The sequence below is a fragment of the Chlorocebus sabaeus genome, chromosome 16 (assembly GCF_047675955.1).
Source record: "Chlorocebus sabaeus isolate Y175 chromosome 16, mChlSab1.0.hap1, whole genome shotgun sequence".
In the NCBI taxonomy this organism is placed as follows: domain Eukaryota; kingdom Metazoa; phylum Chordata; class Mammalia; order Primates; family Cercopithecidae; genus Chlorocebus; species Chlorocebus sabaeus.
This window is the reverse complement of record NC_132919.1, coordinates 52,355,629-52,380,891: the sequence shown is the minus strand read 5'-3', so window position 1 is coordinate 52,380,891 and position 25,263 is coordinate 52,355,629. Positions and strand designations below refer to the sequence as shown.

The 25,263-nt window shown below is 54.2% G+C and overlaps 1 protein-coding gene and 1 long non-coding RNA gene across 6 annotated transcripts; one reads left to right on the top strand and one right to left on the bottom strand.

The window, feature by feature from the left end:
• On the bottom strand, window positions 1-4,250 carry LOC119622190 (uncharacterized). Of its 3 annotated transcripts, XR_012088843.1 has the most exons (5): window positions 4,141-4,250; window positions 3,277-3,674; window positions 3,132-3,195; window positions 808-1,149; window positions 1-714 (listed from the first exon to the last, which is right to left on the bottom strand). It is a non-coding gene; the product is annotated as an uncharacterized lncRNA (long non-coding RNA). The 3 variants fall into 3 exon arrangements; XR_012088841.1 differs by having other exon boundaries at window positions 3,132-3,674; XR_012088842.1 differs by lacking the exon at window positions 3,132-3,195.
• GPRC5C (G protein-coupled receptor class C group 5 member C) lies at window positions 3,474-23,666 on the top strand. 3 transcript variants are annotated; one of them, XM_037993803.2, is made up of 5 exons: window positions 3,474-3,579; window positions 12,083-13,165; window positions 16,176-16,270; window positions 18,821-18,970; window positions 21,317-23,666. In XM_037993803.2, the coding sequence occupies exons 2-5, from the start codon at window positions 12,115-12,117 to the stop codon at window positions 21,347-21,349; spliced, it is 1,329 nt and encodes a 442-aa protein (XP_037849731.1). In that variant the 5' UTR covers window positions 3,474-3,579; window positions 12,083-12,114; the 3' UTR covers window positions 21,350-23,666. The 3 variants fall into 3 exon arrangements, with proteins under 3 accessions (XP_037849731.1, XP_008010080.1, XP_037849730.1); XM_008011889.3 differs by lacking the exon at window positions 3,474-3,579 and adding an exon at window positions 3,618-4,080; XM_037993802.2 differs by lacking the exon at window positions 3,474-3,579 and adding an exon at window positions 4,195-4,462.
• The last annotated feature ends 1,597 nt before the right edge of the window (window positions 23,667-25,263 follow it).

Genomic DNA, 25,263 nt, shown 5'->3' with positions numbered 1-25,263 from the left:
TTACCCACACCCGTCTGAGTGCCAGATGCCAGGGAAAACAAGATGAGTGAGACGTGTCCCTGGCTCTCTAGAAGGGCACAGTGTAATTGGAGAAAAAACCAATTTAGAAGGCTAATTATGATACACTAGGATAAATGATAAATAAATGAATGCGTAACAGGCTGTGGGTAAAAAGGGCAACTCACAATGGGTCTTTCGTGGGAAGGTGTGGATTGCCTCGCAAAGGAAGGAACACTGGAGCTAAGCTTTGGGGCAGGGGAGATTTGTAAAAACTTTTTATTCACACAGAAAAAGGAGGGTGAGAGGCATAAAATGTTCGAGGTGGAAGGAACATCACAGGTGAAGCCTCAGAGCATGGCATGGCAAAGCTATTCCAATCATGGTGAAACAGAACAGAAAGAATGCCAGCTTCTGCAAGAGCTGGAGTCAAAAACCATTAGGCCAGGAGCGGTGGCTCATGCCTGTAATCCCAGCACTTTGGGAGGTGAGGGAGGGAGGATTGCTTGAGCCCAGGAGTTCCAGACCAGCCTGGGCAACACAGTGAGACCCCATCTCTACAAAAAATACAAAAATTAGCCATGCATGACGATGCACTCCTATAGTCCCAGCTACTCGAGAGGCTGAGGCAGGAGGGTTACTTGGGCCTGGGAAGTTGAGGCTGCCCTGAGCCGAGATCGCACCACTGAACTCCAGCCGGGGTGACAGAGTGAGATCCTGTTTCAAAAATAATTAATTAATTAATTTAAATTTAAATTATAAATAAAAACTGGTAGACCTGTCAAGGCTTAGAGGGAATGACAATCATACCAGGAAAGCGGAGGCTGATCGCTGGCTCCCTGTGAGCACCAGGCTTGTGTGAGGAACATTCCAGACACAGCTTCATTCTGGGGGTGATATCATCCAGTTTTACAGTTGAGGAAAGCAAGGCTCAGAGAGATAAGACCACTTACCCAAGTCACACAGCCGGCAGGTGGCACAGGTGTTCTCACCCCTGGGCCTTGTCAAGACCTCAGACATCTCTGAAGGAAGCTTTCCAATGAACAAAGGTGGTTTCTCACTCTGCCAGTAGGAACCCAACTCAGGTGGGGGTGGGGGTAGTTGGGTGGTGGACACAGACATGCTTCTCCGCAATCCAGAATCTTTTTCTTCCTTTTTATTTCATATATTAAAAAAAAAAAAAATTAAATAGGCTGAGCACAGTGGCTCATACCTGTAATCCCAGCACTTTGGGAGGCCGAGGCAGAAAGATCGCTTGAGCTCAAGATTTCGAGACCAGCCTGAGCAACACAGTGAGACCCCATATCATTTTCTTTTTTGTTTGTTTGTTTCAATAGAGATGAAGTCTTTGTTGCCCAGGCTGGTCTCCAACTCCTGGGCTCAAGCGATCCTCCCACCCAGGACTCCCAAAATGCTGGGTTTACAGGCGTGAGTCACTGTGCTGGGCCCCGAGATCTCTTTGAACAGTAGCACTCTTTGAACACTTCTCGGAGTGTAGTTTTTTGGTGAAAACGGAGTTCGCAATGGGTTCTACACCTACTGGGGTATTAAATTAAGGCGAAGGACATTTGGGGGCACAGAGGACCCTGTGGCTGGAGTTTCTCGGAAAGCAAAGCCACCTCCCACGAAACTTTCCTTCTAGCATCACAGGCTTGCTGTGTCCACAGCCCCCACCAGGGTCTGACTCATGGTGGAGGGGTCTCATGCCTTCTCCAACTCTTGCCTCCCCACTCTGGACCAGCACAGGCCCGTGGGATTAGAGCAGAGGCCAACAGGGACCCTGAAGGCTGAAGCCCATGTCATCCGCCCCAAAAGACTTGCTTTGTCCTTTAAAGGCAGATCCTGCCCCAGAAGTGAGATGGAGTGAACACAAAAAGAGCAAACAGCTCTCAGGAAACCTGCCTACATTTCCACCGCCATCTACCATGCAGGGCTGGCGGTAGGCAGGGCTCCGCTGCTGGGGTGCCCAGGCCTCACATGCCCCAGCCTTTTCCCTGCCTGAGTGGGGAGGGAGGGGCCAAGAGTTGCCTTTTTGGAGAATCTAGGTAGGGAAAAGAGAGTCCCGATGCTTGAAAATAAATTGAAACACACCTGCCAGATGCACAATTCATCTTTGGCTTCTTAAGGTCACAAGCAGTCTCGGAGACTATTTCCTTTCCACCTTCCTCTAGCTCTTATCTGGCTTTTCACATATGCTAATGAGCAGCCCCTCCCAGCACACTGTGTTCAGCACTGGTCGCCTGGTTCATGAGAACTAGTCCCAGCCCAGAGTCATGGATGCCCCTCGCTTAGGTCTGACCCGCCGTTTGCCTTTCTAGCGTGGGCACCCAACTGCTTGGACCCTCACAAGCGTTTGCCTCCCTGGCATGGGGGCCTCTGAATCTTAGGGTGGGGGGTGGAGCTACGAGAGGGAGTCCAAGAGTGAGGAACAAATCAGCAGCAGCACTGCGCCCCTCTTCTTGAAGAGACGTGAAACAATTCAGTCTCCGCCACCGCAGACCAGCCCCCAAAGGCAAGGCCAGGAAGGGATACAGGGTTCTAGAGAACCAGGGCCTCTCCGCCAGCTCCAGCCGCTAAGCAAACATTCCCTGCTAGAGTCAGAGAAGCCGGTGTGCGAGGGGAGGAACCAGCCTGAGGTTTATCGCTCCAGCAACTCCGGGTGATTCATAGAGTTTAGGCTCCCAGTTGTCTTACACCGGGGCAGGCACGCAAACAAGCAGCCCGGGAGATACCCACCCTTTTCCCTGCCCCCGCTCCTCCACCTTGCTACCCCCTAGCCCGTGACCAGCTACCTCCCCTCCCCCTCGCGGGCGCTCGGGGTTGAGCAAACACCGGCCGCCCGCCCCGCCTGCCCCGCCACCAGCTGGCTCCGACCGGCGCGCCGCTGGCGATCCCCCAGGCAACTCGGCGTCATGAGAACAGGCACCCCGAGACTCGGCGCCCTGCCCTCCCTCCGCGTCCCCAGGGCCCCGACCAGACCTAACAACCTCTCCCTCCTCCGTGCGCCTCGGCCCCTACGGGCCTCTGGCGCGGGCTAACTAGGCCTCGCGGCCGGTCCCTGGGACGGCGCACCCCACCCGCCGCGAGGCCAGCAGCCCCGGGGGAAGGCGGCCGGAAAATCTCCTCTTGTTTACCGGACTGGAGAAGTCCCAGCCTGGATTCGCTTCCCAATTTCTGCGGTCCACCTTCAGCAGATTCCTGGGGCCGGAGGGGAAAGGGTGGCAACCCACAGATCCACCCCGGTACAGGGAGTGGGGGTGGGGCTGGTGGGAACCTGACCTCTTGGAAAGGTCCCCCGGCTGCTGGAGGGGACGGACTCGGAGTCAGAGCCGACGTGTCCCGGAGCGCAGAGACCGAGGGGGCCGCGCTGAACACTGTACCTCGGGGAACAAAACCGTGAAGGCTAATTAGGACAAGTCGGAGCAGGGAACGGGGACGCTGGGAGGGGAGCGCGCGCTCCGAATTGGGCAGAACCTGGAACAGTCGCAGGAAATCCGGGCGCGGGATAGTCGGGCCCAGGGTGACCTTTGCCCACGGTGCGGAGTGGCTCTGGACTCGGCCCACGCGTGAGAGGAGCACTTGGTAACGATCCCACGTACGCTTTGTGACCGGTGGGGGGGTCCCAGAGAAGGACCGCGCGTGCAAAAGGCGAACCTCGGTGTGTCCACGTGTGCAAGCTGGGGAGGGGAGGGGACGCAGAAGGCGTGACAAAAAGACAGACTCTGTGTCTTGAGTGTGCGCCTCGCTCCGGCCCGCTCCCAGCGAACTGTGCCCTAAGTGTGTCTCACGGGAGGGCCAGGATGAAGGTGACAAAGGCTAGGTGTCCCCCACGGAGACGCGTCAAGGTAGCCCCACGCGTGTCGGTACGCGCGCTCTCTGGGAGACGCGGTGGGGGGTGCGCAGGGCTGCACCCCCACACCGCTTGCCCCGGAGAAGGCCGAACCCAGAAAGTGAGTGCGCGTGAGTGTGCGCGCGCCCGCGTGCGGGGGCGTGGCAGTCAACAGCAACAAACCACACGCCGGCAGGGCCAGAAACTCCCATCTCCCTCCCAAGCCGGAAAGTGCGAGTCGGCCCAGCCTGGAGGTGAGTCGGGGCGGGGAGGCCCAGGCAGGCTTTGTTCCTGTGTAAACAGAGCGCACGTACCTGGAGCGCGACGGGCGCCCGATAAGCTCCCTGAATGGAGGTGATGTAACGGTGATGCAGGCGCCAGCCCACCCTCGCCGACAGCAAGGAGTCCTGCCTGGGGACAGGCCCGCGCGAGAGCGAGCGACCCAGCGCGCCCGGCTCAGCCTCGGTCCCGGGGAGAGGCAGGCCCTGCGTCCCGGCCCGGGTCCCGCCATCCCAGCCAGGACCAGGCCTGGCCCAGCGCCCCGCGCCGAATCCCTCCCACCCCCGCCCGCCGCCCGCCTGGGGCTGGAGTTGGCCCCAAACGCTGTGCGGGAGCGGGGCCCGCGGCGAGTCCCAGGTAAGGGCTGCTGCCTTCCCGCTCCGCCCTCCGCCTCCGCCGTCCGGAAGAGTCGGGTCGGGCCGGCGGGGAGTGGGCGAGGGCAGAGGCGGGGGCTGGGACATCCTGCGGGCGGGGGACGCCGCACCAACTCCGCTCGGTCGCTGAAAGTTTTCAGACCCGAGCAGGCTGGGGGCTGGGGATGGGAGATGGGGGAGCCCGGCGCTGCGGCTCAGGCTGGAGGGAGGGGAAAGGACTCCACGATCGGGGTCTCCAATGGGAGCCCCTCCACCGCCTGCCTCTCGGTGGGAGTCCGCGGTCACCCTCTCTTGTGGGTCGGCGTCCTCTCCGCCGCCTGCTACTGTGGATGGGGAGGGCAGGTTTCTGTAGCCCTAAAAATGGGAGAGAGAGACTGGTTGCCTTGCTCCCCATTCCAGCCATCCGGGGAGCGCAGGTGTAGACCCCAGTACCGTCGACCCAAGGAGGGACGAGAGGGCTCAGAATCTCCCTGAGGAAAGTTTGGAAATTCAGACTATCAAAACGCCTCTCCTTCTGGCAGCCTGGCCCCTAGATCCCGAACCCCCACTCCCGGCTGGCTTTTCCAGCGTCCTTTGCACCTCCATCCTCAGGCCCACAGTATTACACCCTGGAAGACCCAATCACTTACAGACTCCACGATCAAGATCCTAAAGTCCAGGGGAGGAGACTGTGTTGAAGTAGGGTTTTGTGCTCCTGGAGCTCCGGCCCCCCACCCGTGCCTTCAACGGTGACTGGGGGAGGGAGTGCCTTGGGGGCCGGGGCGCATTCCAGAGTGACATTCCAGAGCAGACCCTTGACGATTTCCAAGTCTCAGAGTGCTCAGGGCATTTTGGCCCAAATGCCTGGTCTTGGTTCGAGGCAGGGATAGGGGAGGTAGAGGTGGGGTGTCTAGGCTGAGGTTCGAGGAACCCCTACCCTCCCCCCCGCCCACCAACCTACACACTGAGCCCACTCCTTCCAGGCACAGGCTTCTCCTGTGCGCCTTCTTATTGATGGGGTAAACGCCTGAGCGCCCTGGACAGAGGGGTGAGACAATGGGACCTAACCAGGGACTGGGAGAGGGGGATGGAAATGGAGGTAGGAAGGCTGTCAGTGAGGCCATCCTCTTTCCCGATATGCTGTATAGTGTGTGGGATGGGAGGAAGGCAGGTGCTCTGTGGTATACCTAGGTGAACCTCCCTGGAGAGTGCCCTGGTCACAGCACCCTTGAAGACAGCCATTGGCCATGGGTCAGTGTTGAGCTTGGTTGGCCCTGTGACATGGTGGAGCTCTCTTTGCAGGGTGATATCCTTTGCCCTGGTGAGTGGAGGGGGTCTCAGGCTTGTGTGTGGATGATGCTGGAGCCAGGAAGGGGGTTTTGCTGTGGAGAAGTGAGAAGGTCTGGTTGTCTCCCCTGTTGCTGGATGAAGCCACTTGTTGCTGGGGGAAACCAGTCAGGGCTGCTTGGGCCTCAGCCTCTGAGCCCACCAGGCCTCTGCGCCCCCTGCAGAGAGAAGGAGGGAGGAGGGAGATTCAGCAACTGGACTGGACTGATTCAGAGGAGAGCTGGGGGCCGGGTGGCTGAGCCTGGGGAAAGGCCGATTTCAGAGGCGATTAAAAATATTTGTACAACTGATTCCAGGGAAGTGAAGCAAAAGGCCCTTTTGTCCAGAAAATAATCTGAGGCTGGGGCTGGGCTTCAGCTGTGGGATGGGGGAGACTCAGGGCAGAAGGAGGTTCCCCTCCTACCCCACTCATTGTACCCTCTGAGAATCTTTAAGCAGAAGATGCAACTCCAAAGTGGAGGGGGCAGCCCTGGGTACGGATCAATGCACCTGAGACCATCCAGAGGTGACTTCCAAATGCCCAATGTGTTCAGGCACAGCACCCGCTGTGACAGTGGATTCTAGAATTCTTGTTCACCAGCTTCAAAGACCTTCCAGCCCTGGAAGGGAAACACGGATATGATTTGAATGTTCAGGGATCAGAGGCTCAGTCTTAGTGAGGGATCTAGGGACCTACAGGAAGCAGAAGGTTCCTCCAGGGTCCTGAGGAAAAGCCTCTGACCAGAACTGAGTCCATCTTGTCAGTCCCTTAGCCACCATCTTAAAAGTGGCATTGGGCCGGGCACGGTGGCTCACACCTGTAATCCCACCACTTTGAGAGGCTGAAGTAGGCACATCACCTTAGGTCGGGAGTTCGAGACCAGCCTGGCCAACATAGTGAAACCCTGTCTTTATTAAAAATACAAAAAATTAGCCAGGTGTGGTGGCAGGCGCCTGTAATCCCAGCTACTTGGGAGGCTGAGGATGAGGAATTGCTTGAATTTGGCAGTTGGAGGTTGCAGTGAGCCGAGATCACCACCATCGCACTCCAGTCCAGGCGACAAAAGTGAAACTTTGTCTAAAAAAAAAAAAAAAAAAAAAAAAAAAAGGTGGCAGTGGCTGAATGTGCACTCCCGGCATCAGAGGGCTGGAGCTGTGCTCTTCTGAGCTTCTCTTAACTCTCTGAGGGTCCTTGTCCTAGGCAGTAGATGAGAGCCACGCCCAGAAGGCCCAGCTTTCTTACCTGAGTCCATGCATTTCTGTCTTCCCACCTGCTCTTCCATTTCTGGGGGTACCAGAGAAATAAGGTCTTTCAGGATGGGACCAGGTTGTTTCCTCTGAGGCTATTAAGTTGCTCAGCAACTTCCTAAAAGCAGCAGCCTGGCTGCTGGGCAGCAGCATGGTACCCGGATGTGGTAAGGGGCAGATACAGGTTCCTCTCTCATTCCCTGGAAGTTTCTATATTGAGGGGGTTGGCAGGAGAAGCAAGACTTGAAGGGTCAGGTGCAGAAGGAAGTTGCTGGTCACCAACCACAAATTCAGGGGGAAATGGGAGGTGGGGGCTTGGGGACAGAGAGCTGTGATGCTTACCTGACCCTGGCCCAAGTGCCTGTGGGCTTCTGGGAGCTGGCAGGGTACACGCAAGTATTTCTAGGGCAAGATGGATCAAGAAGAATGAGTGGCATTGGTCCCTGGCTTGGTTTTCTGTAATGACGTGCCTGTTAGATTTGAACTTAGTGTGGGCTTTAGCATCCTTTTCCCCCACCTCTGCCCACCAACCAGTCCTTCGATTGTTTTTTGGAAACTATCTCTCAGAGCAGGCCATTATGGCTTTACCTTTGGCCTTGACCTTTAAACTGGGATGAATGTGCCCCCCGCCCCAACAAACCGATTGCCTGTGCATTTTTCCCAGACTCATTTATTAAAAGTACAACCCTGGCTATGCCCCCATCATGCTGAAAACAGCCTTCAGTGGCTGGCTGTTACCTTTAGAATAATGCCCCCAGCCTTTAGAATAATGCCCCCAGCCCCACCCCGTAGCATTTCCATTGTGTCAGCCAGCAGCTGCAGCCTCCCTTTGCAAACTCAGCTGATACTTAGCAAACTGAATTCTTTTTTCACTTGCTCTGGACTTGGGCTCAAAGGGCTTTGATTCACACCATCTTTTCTGCCTTGTTCCTCTCCTTGTTCCCTTCACCTGCTCAGCCGTTCCTCAACATTCTTCAGGGCTTAGCTTCTGGGTGTCCCTGTCTCTTGGCGGTGTCTGGGACCTGGTATGTTTTTTATTAGGTTCTGAGTAAAACTCTGTGGAACAGTCTTTCTCTGCTCTGCCTATTTCTCTTCTGTGTTCCTGTAGCCCCTGTCTCTCTCCTACAGGTAAATTCCATTGTGTGGCCCTTAATCATATTCTTCCTTGTGTAATTTTTGTGAGTACCTACCTTATCTCTCCTGATAGATTTTAAATGCCATCAAGTCAGGGATTATGTTCATGTTTGTATTTTCCACAGCTCTGGGAACAACAGGGCCTTTCCTTCCCAGGCACACAGTCAATATTTGCTGATTTGGAGTAATTGCCTGCTCTAAACTGGGCGCTGGCCGAGGGAGGTGGGGTGAAAAGCCCTTGAAAGTACAGGTGCCTGGAGGCTAAGTGGCAGTTCTGAGGGCTCTCTTCCCTATGTCCACCGTCAAGCCCAAGTTCTGGCTGATTGGCTGTGGACCCCAAGATGAAGTTGAACATTTAGGACCCCACAGAATGTTGTTATCCATAAATTATGTCCCGGGAGTGGCTCCATATTACTCCTTAGCTTTTTTGTTGTTGTTGTTTTGTATTTTTGAGACAGAGTCTCGCTCTGTCGCCCAGGCTTAGTGCAGGTGCGTAATCTCGGCTCTCTGCAATCTTCTGCCTCCCGGGTTCAAGTGATTCTTCTGCCTCAGCCTCCTAAGTAGCTGGGATTACAGGCATGCACCACCACGCCTGGATAATTTTTATATTTTCAGTAGAGACGAGGTTTCAGCATGTTGGTCAGGCTGGTCTGGAACTCCTGACCTCGTGATCTGTCCGCCAAGAGTCCTGGGATTACAGGTGTGAGCCACCGCGCCCGGCCTACTCCTTACCTCTTAGCCCTCTCTTACTCCTCTTTCCTCTTTCCATCACTTGTAAATAAAATACAGTTGGTGCTTTATTGATTTCCAAAGTCCCCTACAGAAGCTTATTTAAGTCCTGCATTAGAAGTGAAGAGAAACTAGCCGTTACAATGCCAGTTATTTAGGAAAACAACAGTATATTTGCATGAGATGATTAATTTTAAGAGTTAATCTTAAGTAAGCTTAATTGAAAGATGAGGTAGCTGAGATGGCTAAGACGACCTAAATATTTTCAAGTGGCCTGCAGACTATTTGAAGGGACTTTGACAATGGATCCTCTTTATTGTGTCCATTTCACTGAATTTTATGAGTTTCATTGCCCCTGATTTAGTAAGTGTTCTTTCACATATCAGTTATGGACAGAATTTTTTTTTTTTTTTTTTTTTTTTTTTTTGCTTCTGTGCTGAAAAGAGGGACAATTTCTATCAACTGTGGGATTTAGGGCTTTTGTTTGCCTATTAGAAATTAAGTAGCCAGGAATGGTAGAAAACAGTAAGGAGGTAAACTGTGTATAAACAACCTCACAATCCCCCTAAGAAAGGAAGAAGGGTAGCAGCCTTACAGAATACAGTTAGATAATGCCATTACCCTACCAGCCACTAGTGGTCACTGTCAGACCAGGAAAGCTTGGTTGCCGTTTTCCCAGAGAGTTCCTGATGAAGCGGGGTTACAACTAGTTATTTCAACACGGGGTGACTTAAATGTGGACTACCTGCATTCATAGAATTTTGAAATGTATAACCTGCTTCTTAAAGCATTTAAGATTTCTCTCTTTTTCTTTTTTTTTTTTTTAGTTTTCTTTCTTTTCTTGGAAACAGTCTTGCTCTGTTGCCCAGGCTGCAGTGCAGTGGTGTAATCACAGCTCATTGCAACCTCGATCCCCTGGGCTCAGATGATCCTCTGATCTCAGCCTCCCAAGTAGCTTGGACTACAGGCGCATGCCACCACACCCTGCTAATTCATATATATATATATGTATATATATGTTTTGTTTTGTTTTCTTTTGTTTTTATATGGAGTCTCACTCTATTGACCAGGTTGGAGTGCAATGGCACGATCTTGGCTCACTGCAACTTCCACCTCCCGGGCTCAAGTGATTCTCCTGCCTTAGCCTCCTGAATAGCTGGTATTATAGGCGTGCACCTCCACGCCCATTTAATTTTTGTATTTTTAGTAGAGACGGGGTTTCACCATTTTGGCCATGCTGGTCTCGACCTCCTGACCTCATATGATCCACCCATCTTGGCCTCCCAAAGTGCTGGGATTACAGGCATGAGCCACTGCGCCCGGCTGCTAATTTTTGTATTTTTTATAGAGACGGGGTTTCACCATGTTGCCCAGACTGGTCTCAAACTCCTGAACTCAAGCAATCTGTTCACTTTGACCTCCCAAAGTTCTGGGATTATAGGCATGAAGCACCGTGCTCAGCAGCATTTAAATTTTCAGTGTTAGGTTCCTGCAACTACATTTAAAACTTTTGATTGGAAAAAACTCATTGATTTGGTCTTTAATGTCTCTTAACCGGTTAAATCCATTACCTCCACTTCACATGGGAAAATCCAATCGGTATTGGGAGCAGGGGTTTGGTGTTCTTCTCTGACACAGATCTGTGGCATTTGGTAGAGTGGCAGTGAGTAGATGGAATGAAAATTACCTTGCTGGTGTTAATAAAAGCTAACTTTCTTGCCTTCTAGCTACGATGTCTTTTTTTTTTTTTTTTTTTTTTTGGAGACAGAGTCTTGCTCTGTCGCCCAGGCTGGAGTGCAGTGGCACAATCTTGGCTCACTGCAACCTCTGCCTCCTGGATTCATGCCATTCTCCTGCCTCAGCCTCCGGAGTAGCTGGGACTATAGGTGCTTGCCACTACGCCCAGCTAATTTTTTGTATTCTTTAGTAGAGACGAGATTTCACTGTGTTAGCCAGGATGGTCTCGATCTCCTGACCTCGTAATCCGCGCGCCTCGGCCTCCTAAAGTGCTGGGATTATAGGCGTGAGCCACCGCGCCCGGCTGCTACCACATCTTAAAGTCTTCTATTAAAGATTAATTCCTTTGGGTTTTGCATTGCCCTTGCCTGGTTCTTGCTTTTAAAATGTTAACGCTCTGAAGGAAAATTTTGGCATTAAGTCATTAACTCCTTAGCTGGGGACTTTGTTTATTTTATCCTTGACTTCCGCTTCTGAGTTAGGCAAAAAATGTAGGATTCTGAAGTGGAGACTTGGCACTAAAAGTGGGAAAATGACTATTTCTTCATTTTTCTTTTTTTTTTTTTTTTTTTTTTTTTTGAGGCGGAGTCTCGCTCTGTCGCCCAGGCTGGAGTGCAGTGGCCGGATCTCAGCTCACTGCAAACTCCGCCTCCCGGGTTCACGCCATTCTCCTGCCTCAGCCTCCCGAGTAGCTGGGACTACAGGTGCTCGCCACCGCGCCCGGCTAGTTTTTTGTATTTTTTAGTAGAGACGGGGTTTCACCGGGTTAGCCAGGATGGTCTCGATCTCCTGACCTTGTGATCCACCCGTCTCGGCCTCCCAAAGTGCTGGGATTACAGGCTTGAGCCACCGCGCCCGGCTATTTCTTCATTTTTCCTGGCTGTCGGTTATGCCTGATGCAGGTGCTTGTTAAGGGCTTACTGAATGAATGAATGAATGAATGAATGAATGAATGAATGAGTGAGTAAATGAATGCATGCATAGCTGACTGGCTATGGATTTAGGCCTTACAGGAATGGAGTTTAGGGACATAGCAGCTGACCTCCTGAAGCCTGGAAGTCCCAGGGCGGAGAGGAAGTGCTGGGTGAGTGGTATGCTTAGTCTTGACTTGTTCACAAAGCCCCTTCATCTTCCACCCTAGCCACCAGAGCTCAGGGAATATCTGAACCCAGGTTATGGTTGGCGGAAGGGAGGGAACTGAAAATTCAGTGACAGGTTTTTCCTTTGCCATGGCTAGGAATAGGGCTGAAAAATGGGCTTCATCTCATTTGCCTCTCTGGCCAGTTGAAATGGCTCTCAGGAGTTCTGTGTGAAGAAGGATTCTGAGGTCCAGAGAGCCTTATGGTCAGCCGGCACTGTCTGCCTGGGTTTGGGGTGGGGAAAGCAGCAACATGTATATTGGAGTCTGACTTTGGAGGACTAATTTTGTTCCTTTTCCTTCTGTCTCTAGGGACCCAACCAGAGCCTGGCCTGGGAGCCAGGATGGCCATCCACAAAGCCTTGGTGATGTGCCTGGGACTGCCTCTCTTCCTGTTCCCAGGGGCCTGGGCCCAGAGCCATGTCCCACCCGGCTGCAGCCAAGGCCTCAACCCCCTATACTACAATCTGTGTGACCGCTCTGGGGCGTGGGGCATCGTCCTAGAGGCTGTGGCTGGGGCGGGCGTCGTCACCACGTTTGTGCTCACCATCATCCTGGTGGCCAGCCTCCCCTTTGTGCAGGACACCAAGAAACGCAGCCTGCTGGGGACCCAGGTGTTCTTCCTTCTGGGGACTCTGGGCCTCTTCTGCCTCGTGTTTGCCTGCGTGGTGAAGCCTGACTTCTCCACCTGTGCCTCTCGGCGCTTCCTCTTTGGGGTTCTGTTCGCCATCTGCTTCTCCTGTCTGGCGGCTCACGTCTTCGCCCTCAACTTCCTGACCCGGAAGAACCATGGGCCCCGGGGCTGGGTGATCTTCACTGTGGCTCTGCTGCTGACCCTGGTGGAGGTCATCATCAATACAGAGTGGCTGATAATCACACTGGTTCGGGGCAGTGGCGACGGCGGCCCTCAGGGCAACAGCAGTGCCCGCTGGGCCGTGGCCTCCCCCTGCGCCATCGCCAACATGGACTTTGTCATGGCGCTCATCTACGTTATGTTGCTGCTGCTGGGTGCCTTCCTGGGGGCCTGGCCTGCCCTGTGTGGCCACTTCAAGCGCTGGCGTAAGCATGGGGTCTTCGTGCTGCTCACCACGGCCACCTCCATTGCCATATGGGTGGTGTGGATCGTCATGTATACCTACGGCAACGAGCAGCACAACAGCCCTACCTGGGATGACCCCACACTGGCCATCGCCCTTGCCGCCAATGCCTGGGCCTTTGTCCTCTTCTACGTCATCCCCGAGGTCTCTCAGGTGACCAAGGCCAGCCCAGAGCAAAGCTACCAGGGGGACATGTACCCCACCCGGGGCGTGGGCTATGAGACCATCCTGAAAGAGCAGAAGGGTCAGAGCATGTTTGTGGAGAACAAGGCCTTTTCCATGGATGAGCCGGCTGCAGGTGGGTCTCTGTGGATGCCCCCAGTGGCCCCTTTCTCCATCCTATGTCTTTTACTACAGGACAGGGATCCGGTCTCTTGAGCAAAATGGAAAGTTTTTGAGGTTTTCTGTAGTTTTCTGCCTACGTGTCTCTAAATTCCATTTAATTTAAAGATTTTTTTTTTCAGCTGGGCATGGCAGATGATGCTTGTAATCCTAGCACTTTGGGAAGCCAAGGCAGGGGGCTCACTTGAGGTCAGGAGTTCGAGACCAGCCTGACCCATATGGTGAAACCCCATCTCTACTAAAAATCCAAAAAAATTAGCTGGGTGTGCTGGCGCATGCCTGTAATCTCAGCTACTTGGGAGGCTGAGGCAGGAGAATCACTTGAACCCAGGAGGTGGAGGTTGCAGTGAGCCAAAATCAAGCCACTACACTCCAGCCTGGGTGACAGAGTGAGACTCCATCTCAAAAAAAAAAAAAAAAAAAAAAATGATTTTTTTTCTATATTCATATAATTCATGCATATATTCTCACCTTAAAATTTCCAACATTACAGATAAAATGAAAATTTCCCCAGCTGCCTCCGCAGGCCTACCCATCCCATCCTGTTCCATCCCCCGAAGTAAGCGCTATTGACTGATATAATATCTATGTGCCTCCATTTCTCCATTTGTAAAATGGGGATAATGACAGTGTCTATTTCATAGGGTTCTTGTAAAGATTAAATTCATTAGTGCCGGCTGGGTGCTGTGGCTCATGCCTGTAATCCCAGCACTTTAGGAGGCTGAGGTGAGTGGAGCTTGAGCCCAGGAGTTTGAGACCAGCCTGGACATAGTGAGAGCCCGTCTCTGCAGATAATTTTAAAAATTAGCCAGGTGTGGTGGTGTACTCCTGTGGTCCCAGGTCCTCAGGAGGCTGAGGCAGGAGGATTGCCTGAGCCCAGGAGGTTGAGGCTTCAGTGAGCCGTGATTGCACCACCACATACCAGCCTGGATGATCTCAAAGAAAAAAAAAAATTACTTAGTGCCCGGCCCATGAAAAGCACTCTTGAAGAATTAGCTATTTGCTGTGTGTGCGTGACTATTATTTTACATATTTTACTAATACCATCTTTCCAGAACTTGTTTTTCTATTATATATGTATCCATAATCACCTTAGTTTTCTTTAAAAGGAAGTATTTTTCAGATAATTTTTTTTCTCTTTTCATTTTTATTTTTATTTTTTGAGACGGAGTCTTGCTCTGTCACCCAGGCTAGAGTGCGGTGGCACGATCTTAGCTCACTGCAACCTCCGCCTCCCAGGCTCAAGAGATTCTCCTGCCTCAGCCTCCCAAGTAGCTGGGATTACAGGCGTGTACCACCACACCCGGCTCATTTTTGTATTTTTAGTAGAGACGGGGTTTCACTATGTTAGCCAGGCTAGTCTCGAACTCCTCACCTCAAGTGATCCGTCTGCCTCGGCCTCCCAAAGCGCTGGGATTACAGGTGTGAGCCACTGCACCTGGCCTTTTTCTCTTTTTAATAAAAGTACTTGGGGTGCCGCGTAGTGGTCTCAGCAGCGCCCTTGTTAGCTGTGCAGCCCACTAGCATTTCCTCAGCACCCGCTCTGTGCCAGCCCCTGTGCTAATCCCCTTACCTATGTGGCCCGTTGTGCGCTTCCCACCTGCTCTTCCTCAACCTGCTGGCTGCAGCCCCTCATCTGAAAATGACCTGGAAATCTGGGGGTACCATCTCAAAGGCCTGACCCTGTCCCCAAACTGTGCTGATGTGGAGGCCTAGGGGCTTCAGACTTTCTTAACTGCCCGGTTAACAAGCACCGGCTCTGGGGTCTCTGCCGGGAGGTCAGAGTCAGGCAGTGGAAGTTCCAGAATTAGAGACATTCCTTTCTCTTCTACAAACTCTGAAATCCTCATAATCCCTGCTTTGGGGAAAGAAATGACCGTTGTCCTGCCGGGCACTTGATCTTTGATCTGCCCACCTGGGCTGAGGTGCTGGCCGCAGCCCTAGGTGGTCCCTGTCACACGCACAGTGTGCATGGGGGGGCGGAATGGGCAAAACCCTCCGGAGAGGCGGGGCTTATGGACAAGTGCTGGGAGGAGCCTCAGGCCCCGCCCCCACACCGAATGCCTGTCAGGGCCAAATGGTTCTCAACCTTAGGGCTGAGTTTTTATTTCCTATTTTTTTTTTTTTTTTCTAAATGGAAAAATCAATAGAGTGAGCCCAGCCTCAGCACTTAAGAAACCCTATATAGGTTGCGGTCCCTCAGAGCTGCGGGACCGTCAGCCTTGCTGGAGCCAGACATCCGCTGTGCTGTCCTCACAGCAGGGCCTGCTCCGAGGCCCCGGGGTGGGTCAGCAGCCCTCCTCAAACACCCTGGGAGTGCCCAGCAGGGCGGAGCACATCGGGAAACCAACACCCCAAAGGCACAGGGAAGTATCCCTGGAGCTAAAAATAGTTCTGGAATTTTGCCAGGGGGCTATAGGATGGGACGTGTGTTAAGGCTCCCTGGCCAGGCTCCGGGTTGGTGTAGTGGGGAAGGGGCTCCCAGGTCGGCCCTGGGAAGACATGAAGAGGCTTAGGCCGTGGGGTCTCAGATGTATTTGCCCCTGCGCCTGGCAGCTGGCCCGTGGTGACAGGCAGAGCTGGAGGCTGGCCATCTTGGAAGGTGGCCGAAGGTCCATGTGTCCTCTTGGCCCCTGGCCCTGGAGGGCGGATGGGGATGTGGAGGTTGCTGACAGAGCATTTTCTCAGGTGTTGGGTCAGGGGCGGGGGGGTCTACAGTGCAGGGAAACCCAGCAGTGTTGTTCACTCCCATGCATCTGTACAAAGGGGTGCTAGGTTTGGGAGGGGGCCCCCGTGTTCACAACCTCATCCCCAACTTGGCCACTCCTGGGTTAGAGACTATGCCAGGGTTGGCCTGCCCCCTGTACCTCTTCCCTGCCCCCAGAGAGCCTTGCTTGGCTTGTGGGAGGTGGGGAAGGGAGCTGAGAGCCCTGGAATCTTCAAACTGTTCCTGCTTTTCCTTGCAGCTAAGAGGCCGGTGTCACCATACAGCGGGTACAACGGGCAGCTGCTGACCAGTGTGTACCAGCCCACCGAGATGGCCCTGATGCACAAAGTCCCAGTAAGTGGGTTCCCCAGGTCCCCGTGATGCAGCTGGGCTGCAGACACCAGTCTCAGCAGGCCAGCGGGAGAGGGCCATGTGGCCAGAGCTGGGTTGGGTGGAGATGGTAGGGGGAAGGCAAGCTTCTCCATCTGGTGCTTCTACCTGGGGAATCCAGAGCCCCAGTTCTTAAATTCCTTGTCCTGGAGTCAGCGTACCCACCACCTCCAGCTGCACTGCAGTGGGACCCGCCCTGTGTCACTGGGGCATTGCACACAGGCTCTGTCAGGATGCTTACAGGGAGTGCTGGGTAGCCTCTCCCTGGTGGGAGCTGCCAGCTTTACCCTGGAGAGCCTGTGGAGGGACAAAGGAGGGTCTCAGCCAGGTGTTTCCAAAATGGACCAGGGTCCAAATGTTGCAGGTCTGGATAGGTGTTTCCTTCTCAACCACAGCTGTGCCAAGGGGGCCCATGACTCCCCTCCCGCTCCGGCGGGGAGCAAGTCTCGACCTTACACCTCCCCTGGGTTCTGGAAACTAGATGCTCCATTAGCCAGGGGAGGGGATGGGAGCAGGAAGACAGTGGGTTGGATTCTACTCGCTCCTGTATGTGTTCCTCCTCCCGGCTGGCAGAGGCTGTGGGGAGAGGTCAGTGACCCGTCTTGGCAGGACACTGGGAACAGGAAGCAAGGAGGTCAGCCGGGTGGCGTTCTCATCCCCCTCCCCGCCCTCTCTGTGAGAGCCGCAGGGCAGGGGGAGGCGAGTGTGGCTGAAACTTCCAGTCCCAGCGCCTCCCCTCTCCCTGAGCCTGAACCTGAGCCTGGGCGGAGGAGAGTTTTCGGAGGACCAGGAGTGGAGGCTGTGGGCCACCAGCTCTGGTGGGGAGTGGGTAGCTACAGAAGCTTTTCCTGAATAGCTTCCCTCACTGTTGTTGTGCCTCACTCCCCAGCACCTTCGGAGTCCGCTTCCTGGGGGATGATCTGGATGAACAGGGGTATTTTATCTGACCGGTTCTCAAAACATGGTACCCGGACCACCAGCATTAGCCTCACCTGGGAGCCTGCTAAAAGTGCAAAGGGGGCCAGGTGCAGTGGTTCACATCTGTAATCCCAGCACTTTGGGAGGCTGAGCAGGTGGATCACCTGAGGTCAGGAGTTTGAGACCAGGCTGGCCAACATGCCGAAACCTCATCTCTACTAAAAACACAAAAATTAGCCAGGCATAGTGACATATGCCTGTGGTCCTAGCTACTGGGGAAGCTGAGGCCAGAGGATCCCTTGAACCCGGGAGGCGGAGGTTGCTGTGAGCCGAGATTGTACCACTGCACTCCAGCCTGGACAACACAGTGAGACTCTGTCTCAAAAAATAAATAAATAAGAAATAAAAAAAATAAAAGTGCAAATGGGACGGGGCCAGAGCTGGGATGGAGCTGACTGTTAGCACCCCTTCAGGGCATCGGCACCATGGGGGTACTACTCAGCGCAGATCCGCAAGCCCTGCTTTCAGCACTCCCTCCCCTAGCCCCAGTTGTTGCCAGCTGCGGGGGGCCCACTGTGTAGGGTCCGGCTATGAGTCGGTGAGGCTTATCAAGCAGTGTAGGTGATTCCAGTGCATACTCATCCGTGGATTGGGGCCACGGACATAGATGTTCCAGGGGCCACGTGGACAGGGCTGAGGGCCTCCTGGGCCTGATTGACTTGAAGGCTGATTTGGGGCCTGGGAGCTACAGAGATTTGGTTGGTAGCAGCTCTTTCCCATAGGGCTAAGACAGATGGGGCCAGGAATTCACCTTCCCTCCAGCATGGGAGCCAGAACAGGTACTTCAGGACCCTCTTCACCCCACAGCTGGTGTCTCTCACCCACATGGGAGCAAGACCCAGCACCAGGCAGAGAATTCAGGTTTCAAGACTCCAAATCAGGGCTGGATGCAGTAGCTCAGGCCTTTAATCCCAGTGCTTTGGGAGAGTGACATGGGAGAATTGCTTGAGGCAAGGGGTTCAAGAGCAGCCCTGGCAAGGTAGTGAGACCCCCCTCAATCTCTACAAAAAAAAAAGACTCTAAATCAGACCGGCCAGCCTAGATGCCTAGAGAGATGTGTGGGCACACCCAGAGCCATGTCCTCGGCCAGAGAAGCCAGCAGCTGTGATGCTGGGGGATATGGTAGTGACAGGCGGTAGACTCGGGGTAAGATTCTTGGAGGAAGGGGCCTGGGAGCTATACCAGACAGGTAATAGCAGCTCTATGTGGCTGACCCTCCACTGGCCCTAGCATTTCCCTAAACAATTAGAAGCGGGAGGGGGCTTGAGAAGAGGACCCCACTCTGTGAAGCCCCAGCACCATCGAAGGTCACCAGGGGCCTTGTTCCCATGCCCAGAGGCAGGACAAGATAAGGGGCTCAGGTGTGGCTGTCCCAGGCCGTCCCTAGGGCCCAGCCAGAGGGGGCAGAGGAGCCAAGGGGGGAGTCGGGGGGGATCTGGCAGGCCCAGCCCTGCAGGAAGTGAGTGTTTGTGCATCCGCCCCGGCGGAACCTGGCTCCCGATCCCCGACTGTGAGACCGCCTGTTCTTCCTTCCAGTCCGAAGGAGCTTACGACGTCATCCTCCCACGGGCCACCGCCAACAGCCAGGTGATGGGCAGTGCCAACTCGACCCTGCGGGCTGAAGACATGTACTCGGCCCAGAGCCACCAGGCGGCCACACCGCTGAAAGACGGCAAGAACTCTCAGGTCTTTAGAAACCCCTACGTGTGGGACTGAGTCAGCAGTGGCCAGGAGAGGCGGGCGGATTTGGGGAGGGCCCTGAGGACCTGGCCCCAGGCAAGGGACTCTCCAGGCTCCTCCTCCCACTGGCAGGCTCAGCAACATGTGCCCCAGAGCTAGAAGGGCCTCTCTCTCTGCCAGTGTTCCGGTGGGTGTCCTGGGTGTCCTCGCCCACTCCTCAGTGTTTGTGGAGTCGAGGAGCCAACCCTGGCCGCCTGCCAGGGTCACCTCCGCGGTCACACTCCAGCCAAATAGTGTTCTCGGGGTGGTGGCCGGGCAGCGCCTATGTTTCTCTGGAGATTCCTGCAACCTCAAGAGACTTCTCAGGCGCTCAGGCCTGGATCTTGCTCCTCTGTGAGGAACAAGGGTGCCTAATAAATACATTTCTGCTTTATTAACTCTCGCTTTGGGATTGTGGTTTCTGAGCTGGGCTCCTGGTTTCTGATGAACCTCTCCTCCTCCATGGCCTGTGGGTGACTTCTCTTTCTTCCCTCCAAATCCAGCTCATATTTAAAGCTGCTACAGATTTTTCCTGTGCAATTAAGTAGCTGATGCCTCTCCCCAGTGAGGGGTTCTTTAGCAGGTCCTCTGTCTGTATTGTGTGCAATCAGAATGAACACCCAGGCTCAGTGCGTGCCTAGGATGCAGTCCTACACCTGGGCTTGTCTGAGGTCAGGCAGCTTTCCTCTGGGAACCCCCCTTCAGTGGCTGCAGGGACAGGACTGGGAAGGTGGGCCTTGAGCAGGTGGCTCTGTGTATAAGGGAAGATGAACTAATTTCAGCTTCTCCTGGGATGAATAATGGTGAAGATCCCATAGCGGACAAAGTGGAGACTCATTCTGCTCCATGCTTTGAGATCACACCGTGTGATACGTGCAAAGGAATGGCCTAGAGAGGGTCAGAAATTGTTTACAAATGGGTTGACAAAAGTGCAAAGGGTTGGGCCAGGTCCTGGTTGGGTTCGTTCCTGAGCGGTCATTGAAATGTCCATTTGTGCAGGGCGCGATGGCTCAAGCCTGTAATTCCAGCACTTTGGGAGGCCAAGGTGGGAGGATTGCTTAAGCCCAGGAGTTCCAGACTAGCCTGGGTAACATAGTGAGACCCTGTTTCTACCAGAAAAAAAAAAAAGTGTTTTAATTAGCCAGGCATTAGTCCCAGCTACTCATGGGGCTGAGGTGGGAGGATCTCCTAAGCCCAGGAGGTCGAGGTTGTAGTGAGCTGTGATTGCACCATTGCACTCCTGTGTGGGCAACAGAGCGAGACTCTGTCTCAAAAAAAGAAAGTCAGTTTGCTCAGTACTTTATACTAAGCAAAAGCCTTTCTTCAGCAGCTCATTTTTTAAAAAATTTAATTTAATTTTTTTTTTTTTTTTGAGACAGAGTCTTGGTCTGTTGCCCAGGCTGGAGTCCAGTGGCGCAATCTCGACTCACTGCACCCTCCACCTCCCAGGTTCAAGTGATTCTCCTGCCTCAGCCTCTTGAGTAGTTGGGTTTACAGACATGCGCCACCACACCTGGCTAACTTTTTGTATTTTTAGTAGAGACAGGGTTTCACCATGTTGCCCAGGCTGGTCTTGAATTCCTGGCCTCAAGTGACCTGCCCACCTCAGCCTCCCAAAGTGCTAGGGTTACAGGCACGAGCCACCTTACCCGGCCCATCAGCTCATTTTAATCCCCAAGGCTGCCCTGGAAGGTGGGCAGGACTAGTATGCTCTCCCTTTTCCCAACTCAAAATCGCAGAACTGTACCACTTTGGGGTGAGACAGGGCCTCAGAGTGGTCACACCGCCCCCTTTTACAGGTAAGCGAACTGACCCAGAGAGGTCAGGCCAACCCCAACCAGGTTTTCCTAAGACTCTGACGTCCAGCAGCCTTTCTCCGTGGCCCACCCTGGGTAAGCCAGTCCAGTGGGTGGCACTTCCAGCCGTGAGGATGAGACAACAGGGTCCTGACCTTTGGACGCTGCTCAAGGCTTTGCCGGGGGCTGCCAGGCCTGCCCAGGGGAGCCTGCTCCTCCCAGGCTTGGGAATGTTTCTCCCCAACTAGTCAGAAGCTATTTTCTGATACCGGTTGTAGGGGAAAAACTGTTTTTGTTGAAAGGGAGAGAAAAGTTGCTGGGGAGAAAAAAAAAAAAAAAACTTGAAAGGGAGAGAAAGGTTGCTGGAAAAAAAAATAAACTTCTCCCAAACTTCTTCTTCTGTGCTCAGATTGCATCAGCCTCCTGGGGACTGAAACACTATTTTTAAGTAAAAACTAGTGCTTGGGCCCTGCGTGGTAGAGTCCCCTTTGACTCTTGTTCTTTCTGGTCACTTTAGGCTCAGTCCCCGCAAAGTAAAACGAGATGGTAGAAGCCCTCTTCCCGGGACCGCACGGCATCCTGATCCTCATTCCTCTGTACCCAGGTTGGGCTGGGCCCAGCACCTTTCCTGTCCTTGTCATTGGAGCTGGGAGGGGCCAGAGGCCACCGACCTGAAGCAGTGGACCGAGTGGGCCCCTGTGAAGCCCTGAGTGTGTGACTGGAGCGCCTAGGGCCACCTCCCTTTCCTGCCCAGCCCATCTTCCTGGTTCCCAGGGGACTGCAGCTGCAAGGAGCTGTCCGCAGGCCCCCAGGCTGCCTCCAACCCCCACTCTTGACACCCCCTGCCCCTCACCAAATCATAGCCCCTATGTCCCCAGGCTGTGGTTCTTCAGATTGCCATCCTCCCCTCTGTGAACAACAGGCCTCAGGGCGCCGTCTTGACTCTGGACCTTCCTGGCCCTGCCATTTTGGTGTCTGGCACTGGCTTGTCCCGCCCTCTGCCTAGATGGATCTCCTGCATGAGTCTTTGAGGCCAAGCCAGGACAGCAGTTGGCCCTTGCTCTTCTCACCAGGGCCTCCTGCCACCACCTGGACTGTGGAAGGCCACTGAGATGGGGGCAGAGCTCAGCCCGAGGCTTGGGCACACTGCTTCTCTCCACGGCCTACGGGTCCCGGATCTGAACCCCTGGGGTGTTTCACTTGAGAGCCCCTGAGCCGTCCCCATCTTCCACGAAGCCGGTCCCACCTGCAAGCCAGGGCCAGCCCTGCCTGAGCTCTGCCCCCAGTGCCCCTCACCGTCTGTGACGAGGATGAGCATGCTGGGATGGGGGCTCTCTTTATCCAGCAGTACCTCATGGACAGCTCACTAAGGAGTTGGGAATGGCAGGCCACCCTGGCATCTGGGGTTCAAGGTGGCTCCTGTGGCAGGAACAGGTGTCCATGACCCTGATTACCTGGATCTCACAGGTTCTGGGAATGCAGTTGGATTCCCCGAATGCCTGCTGTGGCTATTCCAACATCTCTGGTCAGGGCCTGGAAGTACCCTTAGGACACGTGGGGTCGGGGTTCGGACTGCATTCTCAGGGACCAGTGGAGAGCCCTGGACCAGATGAACTGGAGTCTAGGCCTCTCTCGTGACTGGGACTTGTGGGACGTGGGAGGCCCGTGAGATCCAGGACTAAAGATTATGCTATTTCCTGATGGGCAGATATGTAAGTAGGTAAGTGGGATCCTCAGGTAAGTGGGATCCAGGACTAAAGACTCTGCTGTTTCCTGATGGGCAGACGTGTTGAGTTTCTACCTCATCTTGAGCAGCACCTGGATGTGCTGGTGCCGGTTCATCACTGGAGGAGCCTCTTGTGTTCTGAGCCCTCAGACATGCTCCAGAGGATCCTGACGGGCACCCAGTGAAGAGGGTGCCTTCTCAGGGCCTCCATGGTGCTGGCACTGAGGAAGAGATGGGCACAGCTCCAGGCTTGCGGAAATGAACTCTCTATAGCATTGGCTTCCTGGGGTTTTTCCTGCCCTTATCCAAGGTGGGCCCTAGAGCTCAGTCCCCAGCCCAGCAGCACCTCTGGGTACCGGGGTGGAGGGTGACGACCAGAGCAGCTCTCTGGGTGGGGGTGCCCTGTAGTCCGTCCCACAGCCCTCCGGTGCTACTCCCATCCCCAGCAGCCTGTGCCTTTGTCACTGGCGTACTTTTCCAGAGCTAAATTGGGCGAGCAATCCCTGCAGAGTAGGACTGCAGCCCTGACTGTGGCCCCCGGCCTGTCTTTGTTGCTTGCTAAAGTCCATGAACAGAGTGTTGTTTCCCTCCAGTGGAAGGGAAGCAGGGAGCTCTGTGGACTTCACCCTGCGCTTGGTCTAGCTTAGCAGCCCCAAGATCCCTTAGTGAATCGAGGCGCTGCGTTGCTTTCCTATGTGATAATTTCAAAGGAGTCCCTGGCAGTGCCTGTTGCCCAGAGGCTGCAGTCTCCAGTGGATGCGGGTTTGTGTATAGCCTGAGTCCTCTGGGGGCTCCGCGCGTGAGGCCCAGGGTGGGATGGGCTCCTAAAAGATGCAGGCCTGCCTGTATTCAGGAGTACGCACCGGCCCTGCTTACTCCTGCCCGGGCTAAGTGGAGAAGAAGTTAGATGAGTTCTTAAGAGGAGAGAGGTGGCTTCTTTGAGGTGGTCGAGTGGCATCACAAACAAGCACTGAATGGAAGAAAACTAGAAGAGGCAGAGCCTGTCGCGGGTTCACCACCATCCAGCCAACACCGTGGGAAATCTCACACCCACCACTGTCAAACCGAGGACTCTGGACTTCATAACTGCTCGGAATTAAATGACCTTACCCTCTGTGGGTGAGGGCTTACTGCCATTGAATTCCTGTGTGTTCATAAATTCTTCTGGGAGTTACTAGTTTTTTTTAAAACTACTATTATTTTATTTTTAGAGACAGGGTCTTGCTACGTTGCCCAGGCTGGTCTTGAATTCCTGACCTCAAGCGATTCTCCATTTCAGCCTTCCGTGTAGCTGGGATTCCCGGTGCCTGCTCCCCCACCCCCCACCCTGCCTCTGGGATTTTTTTCATGTGTATTTCCCTGCTAGTCCTCTTGCTTTTTATACCAACAAAGGCTGTTTGATTCCAACTAACCTTTTTCTCTGTTGGGGAAAATCAGGCCTCCAAAAACCACTGAGCTCTCTACCAGTCAAGGACAGAGAACTCTGACACCTACACAAGATATGAGTGGGGAGTGGGGCAACCCCAATAGTATCCCTGTTGCTGCCTGGCATGGCTGGAAGAGGCAGCCAGGACACCTATTGGGTGAAATTCTCAGTGCACAGAAAGGCATACCAGAACCAGGGATGGCTGGTAAATCCCCCGGGCCATAAAGACCTGCCGAGTGCCATGCCTGACTTTCCAGTTTACTCATGGCCCTGCACTTGTTCGTCAGCCCCTCGCAGCTCATAGAAGAAAGCAAGCAACGGAGGCTAAGTGCCTGTCCCGTGGGGGTGCTGCTCGGAAGGGTCTGTCGGCCCTCCAAGCCATTCTCGCCAAGGCCAGCATTTTCACTAGCCCCAGAGGACGCGCCAAGGTCAGGCACAGGTGCCAGGGACCAGAATGTGTTTCCTGTCTGCTGCCTCCACTCTGGGCCCTCCAGGAAGCTGCAGCCCCTGTTCACAGCAGCTGCATGAATTATTTAGCACCTGCACCAGACCGGGAGTGCTCTGACCTCATCCTCCTTGGGCTCGGGGTGCGGCTCTGACCTCATCCTCCTTGAGAAAAGGTTGCTGATGGGCAGAGGCTGGAGTGGCGCATCCCTCTGGGGTGCGGGGGATTGAAAGGGAGACATCAGTACCCTCAGAGAAGGAGGTGGGGAGCAGGGACCCATGCCCCTGTAGCAGGGACCCATGCCCTTGTAGCAGGAGGCAATTCTGCAGCACGGAGAAAATACGACTTTGGAATCAGAGGCTGTGGGTTCAGATCCTGGCTGTTAGTAGTTCTGTGACCTTCAGCAGCTCCCTTGGTCCTTCCTCAGTCTTCTCATCTGAAAAATGGGGGTACCAGCCTCCTGAGTTTGTGTTTGGCGTTCTGTCCCCTCCAGGTAACCCCCATGAAAGTCACAGCCAAGGCAGAGCATCCAGGCACCATCTGCCCAGTGTTTCCTGCCCAGACAAGCAGGTCTTCCAGCCAGATTTCAGTTTGGCACCTCCTGGTGCCACATCCTCCCTTCCCTCTGCGCTGCCTCATGCCCTGGGTCCCCAGAGTGGGTGGCTTGGCAGGTTGCCGCGATTGGAAGAGGATGCTAAGGAGAGAGACCCTTGGCAGTGCCCGCGCCCTGACTGGCAGGGGAGAAGGGCTATCAGAGGCATTAGGAGGGTCTCCAGGTGCACAGGAAGTCTAGGAAGCTAGGCTGAAGAGCTGGGACAGAACTGCTTTCTGACAGCAAAGTCCACTGTCTACTGGGTGGACAGGAGG